Source organism: Thamnophis sirtalis, unplaced genomic scaffold (genome assembly GCF_051295495.1).
Source record: "Thamnophis sirtalis isolate CommonGarterSnake01/CBP01778 unplaced genomic scaffold, rThaSir2_p1.2 scaffold_12, whole genome shotgun sequence".
Classification (NCBI taxonomy): domain Eukaryota; kingdom Metazoa; phylum Chordata; class Lepidosauria; order Squamata; family Natricidae; genus Thamnophis; species Thamnophis sirtalis.
In genome coordinates, this window is record NW_028261392.1 from 66,505,292 (window position 1) to 66,511,873 (window position 6,582).

Here is a 6,582-nt window from a genome sequence, read left to right on the forward strand (position 1 = left end):
CTGCAGTTCGGCGGTTCAAATCTCACCGGCTCAAGGTTGACTCAGCCTTCCATCCTTCCGAGGTGGGTAAAATGAGGACCCGGATTGTTGTTGGGGGCGATATGCTGACTCTGTAAACCGCTTAGAGAGGGCTGAAAGCCCTATGAAGCGGTATATAAGTCTAACTGCTATAACTGCTATTAATCCTCGTGCACTAAAAACGCGCAGGTGAAACTGATTCACATCGGAGTCCCCTTTGGGGAAAAGGGCGGCATATAAGTGCAATAAATTCAATTCAATTTTCTCTTTGAATAAACTTTGGGCAAGTCACCTGCCTGCAAAACAAAACACCCCCTCTCCCCCTCCCCCCAAAAATAGCCTTCCCCCCCAAAAAAGAAACAAGCAAAAATGGATTTTGCATCTCCCAATTTGCAGAGGGTTTTTCCGGACGCCTATTTTTACTCCGACAGCCAAAGATGTAACTATTTAAAAAGCTCTATTTTTAAAATTAAAAAAAAATGAAAGGAAAACGCCGTTTTAGACGAAGGGAAGGAAGGGGGGAAAAGGGAACCTTGGACCAAGCGGCACTTCCAGAGCTGGAGGGGGAGAGAAGAGGCTCTTGGCGTCAGAGCAGCCCTTCGCAGCGCGCCTCCTGGGCAAAGGCCTTATATGGGAGGCGCCGCTCGACGGTCCTCCGGAGAAGCGAATCAGCGGGCGAAAGGGGGCCGCTCCAAGCCCCGCCTGCCGCCTATAAGAGGGACCGGCGGCTCCGAGGGAAGCCCAAAGCCTCCGGTCGGCTCGAGACGGCTGCTCCGTAGCGGGAGAGCATGCAGAGTGTCATGTTCCTGGCGTTCCAGCACGACCGCAGCCGAATGGAGAGAAGCGCCAGCCGCTGCCAGGGCAAAGAGGAGAAGAAGGGCAAGATGAAGAAGACCATGTGAGTCTTTCAACCGAAAGCAAAAGGGGGGAAAAAGGAGGGGGGAAATGTGGCTCCAAGGCTGCAATCAGCATATTTTACTCAACTCAATGCAGTTTATTGCAGTCCCACCAGAGACCCTTGGCTTGGATAGAGTAGAGTTGAAATGAACAGTCTTTGCCATAGTTAAACAGGAATTGCTTCGTTAGTTTGGGAAAAGCCTCGGGGAGATAAACTTTGTTTTTCCCCCTTCCGGCCAATTTGGAAGCGGGTTTTAAATGAAGGGCTTTTGCTGGTTCGAGAGCTTTCCCCGGCGCTGCAGTGCTGGAATGAGCGCATTTCTAAAGTTGGGAAGTAAAGGGAGAGGGAGACAATACTGAGACCGCTTATGAATCCTCGTGCAGCAAGAGAACGTCAACCTTGGTTTCTTTATGGCTTGCTTGCATTATGGGATCTCGGGCTCTTCGCCTTTGCACAATGGGTGGAACCATCAGCCAAGCAGCTGATTTATTGCATAGATATTTCAAGGGCAGGAAATGTGCCTGATGTACCCCAAATGACTAATCTCAATAAATTAATTTTTGGCTTTCGACACCTTCCGCAATCTCAAGTTTGTATGCATAGGTGTTGCCTTGCATGATGCATTAAAACAACGGAGGCTGACAAGCGTTTCCTCTTGTGCTTCCATGCTGTGGAACAGAATGAAAATGGAGTGCATGAAGGTGCATCCAGTTGCTTTGGAAGCATTTAAAAAGGATGAAATGAAGGAAGTCCTCCTAATTTCTGCTCTGCCAGTATTCTAATTCGCTTAAAGGGCTACAATTCTTTGGAGGCAATTTGGCTTTTTAAATTTCCTCTTTTTAAAATTGCATTGAGTCATACAGTTTGGCCACTAGCCCAGCTCTTAAGTAAATAAGGTAGATTTTTTCCATTAAGACTGGAAGGTGGTGAGAGCTGCTTGTGAGATGAACTCTTCCTTGGTTTTTGATGTTTATATGAACTATTAAAGGCCTGCAGATGAGTGATTTTGATTCACTACTAATCTCTGCAAAGAGTTAAAATTGTCTGCAAAGGAGCCGAGAAAAAATAATTTGTTTCTGCAGAATGTGATAATTATGACTGATCTAAAACTAATCCTATATTAGGCAGCCTGCAGCATGCAAAAACTTTGACTTTGGAAGTTAAGGATAAGGTTCAGAATATAAAACAACGAAAATGAATGGGATTTCATATCTTGCCTTTCTAATAGTTTGTAGCAAAATTTCGGCTCTGAATATATTGCAATAAACCTTAGAACATACTATTGACTACTGAATCTCTATTCTGGAACAGTTATTGTTGGTTCACTGCCACAAATAATGTGTAAGAATTTTCTTGCAAATGAATGGGGCTAGTGAGCATCAAGAAACTCATAGCATTGCTGTATAATATTTCTTAAATATGGTTAATAACTTAGTTCACATAATTCATGTCTGGGGGGATGAAGATGTGCATTAGTTATTACTAGCTGTAGTTAGTAAATTTCCAAATCGATCTGGGAAACCAATGCTATAACCAAGCTCTGCTAATGTTAATGCAAGCTGAATTCCATCTACAGTTATTGGCTACATATTTAAACTATATGGCATTTTTGGTAAAAGGACATTTGAACTTATTTATATTTTCCTCCCTTAATTTTAGCCTAAAAGATTGGAAAGCAAGATTGAATTACTTTCTGCAGAATTCCTCCAATTCTACCAGTGCAAAGGCGAACAAGAAAGGACAACAGAAGACATGTTTTAGGTATGTACTTCATATTTCACATTGATGAATTTTTATGTAGTAAAAATTATTTATAGCATCCACGCCCATTCAAAAACCTTAAAACAATTTTGTCTTTTTTCACAGACCTTCTCCTGAAGAAGCTCAGCTGTGGTCAGAAACATTTGATGAACTTCTAGCTAGCAGATGTAAGTTGCCCTAAAAAACTTAACAGACAAGCATGTTTGCTACTTTTAGAAAGCTAGTTTTCAGGAAAGGTGATCCAGCAGGGAATGAACCAGAATCTTAGTTAGTGAGAATTCTCATGTATGTTTGCATTTGGTAATAGTACTTATTCCTAGTTTAGTCTTTAACTCCCTGGGCACCAGATTGCAAGAAAAAGCCCCCCCCCCTTTCCTTTGGCAAAATTCCCAGATGCTTTCTGTGAAGTAGCCACCTATGTTTTGTATTTCTGCAATTGTGTTCTGCATTTTTAGTTAGCCTTGCAGTTAACATACATAGGTTTAAAAACTCCCATCAGTAGTTATAGAGTTGGAAATGAAAGGGTCCCTAATTGAAATTTTAAGTCTCAGAATCCTTAAGGTCTCATTCTTCTCTTTAAATGGATCCTAGCTACTTGATACGGCATCAGATTCCAGGGCTGATATATTTTTTTCAACAGTTATTTTAAATAAAAACACATTGCACAGTAGTTCTTTTTAAACAACCGTGATGCACGCTTTGATTAAAGAGACAGGCGCTCTGTTTAGCTTGTCAGCTACGCAAAAGAAGTCTGTTAAACTTTTTAATTGCATCCTATTTGCTGCCTAGTGGACTTTCCATTGTGGCTGTCTTCCAAGAGTTTATAGCTCTTCCATAAACATGTTCTCCACTTTAAAGGTTAACACATGCTATCAAAGTCCAAAAGAGAAATGCGAACAAAGGAACACAATTGTTTAAATTTTAACTTGTAAAAATTGGCCAGCTACTTCAGCTTACTCATGTTCTTTCTGACTTGTTCTGGTACATCTTTCTTAAACAATTTAGAAGAGGGATAGACAGAAAAATCCAAGGAAAGAAATGTGTGTTGCATCTACAACATTCCTGGGATGCTTTGCATGGATTGATCTTTTTTTCACATTTCTTTGTAGATGGTCTGGCAGCTTTCAGAGCTTTCCTGAAATCCGAGTTTTGTGAAGAAAACATTGACTTCTGGCTGGCCTGTGAGGATTACAAGAAAATCAAGTCCCCACATAAACTGACAGCTAAAGCTAAGAAGATTTACAGTGACTTCATTGAAAAAGAAGCTCCTAAGGAGGCAAGTAAACTGACTTAAATTGCTCTTTTTCATTACTTCAGTTAAACCAAAGAAATGTTCTCAGGCTTTTGGTTTCACTAATGAAGAGCTGAGAATTATTCCAAAGAGGAATTCTCTTAACAGAAAATGGTGAATAAACTTTAAACTGTAGCTATAATTCTAGTAACAAAATTCCTTTTTAGATTTCTGTTCCATTATATATATAGAATTGCCTGTAGGAATAATTTTGAATTTTGAGAAAATGTCTATGCTTGAAAATGCCACTCAAAAGCTACCAAGATTCTCTCACCTTTTACTACTTCTGAAGTTGGCATGGCATTCTATAACTTTGTATGTCAATACAGTGCTATAGGTTTAGGATGAATGGCAGGAATTTGGAAAGGAATTACAATTCTTCTGTATAATAAAAGATTTAAGAAAATATTGAATTTGCAAAGACATATGTACAATTTTTTTTCGGTAGTGACTATTAGAGTTGTGCAATGCTTTAGGATTTGGAAACAGTGCTTCAGAATATGCAGAAGTGTGAATACTAGCACGTATGTATTTCCAGAGTTCTGTGGACAATGCAAAAACTTTCTCAAAGTATTTGAGAACAGTTACTGTAGTACAACAACTAACAGTTGTATTTGTTTTAATGAGTTGCTTGTTCAATTTTTGAAGCACCTTTTCTGGATCAAAATTAAAACATTGCATAAATCCAATAGTTTTACAAATAGAACCACGATGCACATTTTTAAAAGCTGAGGGTCATAATTACTGCCGCAGGAGGATTTGGCAAGAAGCAAGGAAATTATCATTCACAGTGTGGCTCTTGTCTACTTTAAATTGCTTTAAAGCAGCCGCCTTGATAATAATAATACTTTAATGCCAGTGCACAACATACGTGCAATGAGATTGGTTGAGCTCCCTGCTGAGTTGGACCTCAGTTCCCAGAATGCTATGCAGTTTGAAGAGTATCGTGTAGGTGGATACCAGAATGGAGAGGACTGATTAAAAAACAACTCTTCTTCCCTATAGATTTGCTTTGGCCAACAGAGATATAGAGCAATTGGCCTCTGATTATTTGATGATGGGGGAATGAGCCTAGCTTGAGGATCCAATATCCAGCCATTTCTGAAGAGCATATTATCTGTGAAACAGTATCCTTATGAATTTCTTCTTGTCTTACAGATCAACATAGACTTTCAGACCAAAAGCAGCATTGCTCAGAGCATCGGAGAAGCCACCCACACCTGCTTCAGTGCAGCCCAGAAGAGAGTTTATAGTTTGATGGAGAACAATTCCTACCCTCGCTTCCTAGAATCTGAGTTCTACCAGGGACTGTGCAGAAAGTCACCAATCAGCAGAGACTCTCAGGAGACATGAACTCACAAAGCAGGAAGGGGAAGAAATATCCAAAGAATAAACTTGCCAAATGAAGGAAAGAGGACCATGTATGTGTCTTGGCTGGCTCAGTGCGTCCGATGAACTGAATGCAAAGGATCTCCTGCCCAAATGGCAATTTACAGTTACTCAGCTGGACGGAACTATGGTTGACTTGGGCAGACTGGCAAGGTGCCCTGTTAATGTTTAAAGGTAACCACACAAACTGCTGGCCAGTTACTAAGGAAAGCTGATTTTCCTCCCCATGTACGTTTCCGTGATGTCTCGTGCAGCATTGGACGGCTGTGGATCACCCAGCTTTGTTCGTGAACCTGGATAATGCTGATGCTCATAAGAAAAAACCCCTGCCCTCTGTGTATATTTAAATAATTAACAAGCTCTAGGACTGTTCCGGCAGGCTGACCTTTTGTGAGACCTGACAAATGCTTGGAAAAAAATTGGCTTTTGTTTCTAAATAGCCAGCAGTATGTAATTCTCGATGTATCAGCTTCCCTATGCAGGTTGTTCCCTGAAGATCATGCAGCTTTGTACAGAGGGAGCAGATTGCCCCGTGACTGTTACAGCAAATACCAATATTGTGGTATGATTTCATCGAGATAAGGGCAATTACCTAATTGATTTAACGTGCAGATCATCATGAGGATCTGCTAATTGGCTGGGGACAAATTCAGTCTGGGCATCCACCGTATGGAGAAAAACCCTGGTCTAGAATTCAAATGAATGCTGCGTATGTGTTTGTGTTTATATAGAGAGAGTTTGTTGTACACTCCTGTCAATGTTCAACGTGCTGACTTTAAGGAGAGGCTTCAGTGAAGTCATCTTCTGTTTTGAGAAGCAGATGTTTCAATAAATTATTTTTATTTTATTAAGAACAACCTCTCTTCATTTCTCTGGGGCTGGAGGGGGTGGGGGTGGGGGAGTGGATTGCATAGGCTGAGCTAAACAACCACGCAGTGATTTATCTCAGTGTGATGGGTAAAATCAGAAAGCCACTAGAAGGTGGTTTTACTGCTCCAGTGGTTTGTTTGACCAATAGCCAGCTGAAGCAAAAAGATTTGAGCTATTTCCCGTGACAATATATAATGGCAAACCCAGGATAAAGCACCATAGTTCCATTTTCTATGAAATGTCAAGAAAACACTGGCTGCAGAATCATCTGTGAACATCACAAAATTTAAAATATGAATAATACCCTGAGGCGGTGGTGGGTTCTGGGGGGGGTACAGCCTGGTACAGCCATACC

General features: G+C 40.8%; 1 protein-coding gene across 1 annotated transcript; it reads left to right on the forward strand.

Annotated features, from left to right (window-relative positions):
* Positions 1-744: 744 nt before the first annotated feature.
* On the forward strand, positions 745-6,214 carry RGS2 (regulator of G protein signaling 2). The gene is made up of 5 exons (XM_087726218.1): positions 745-916; positions 2,576-2,677; positions 2,783-2,844; positions 3,787-3,953; positions 5,127-6,214. Exons 1-5 carry the CDS (start codon positions 807-809, stop codon positions 5,319-5,321), a joined length of 636 nt encoding a protein of 211 aa, XP_087582344.1. The 5' UTR covers positions 745-806; the 3' UTR covers positions 5,322-6,214.
* Positions 6,215-6,582: the final 368 nt, after the last annotated feature.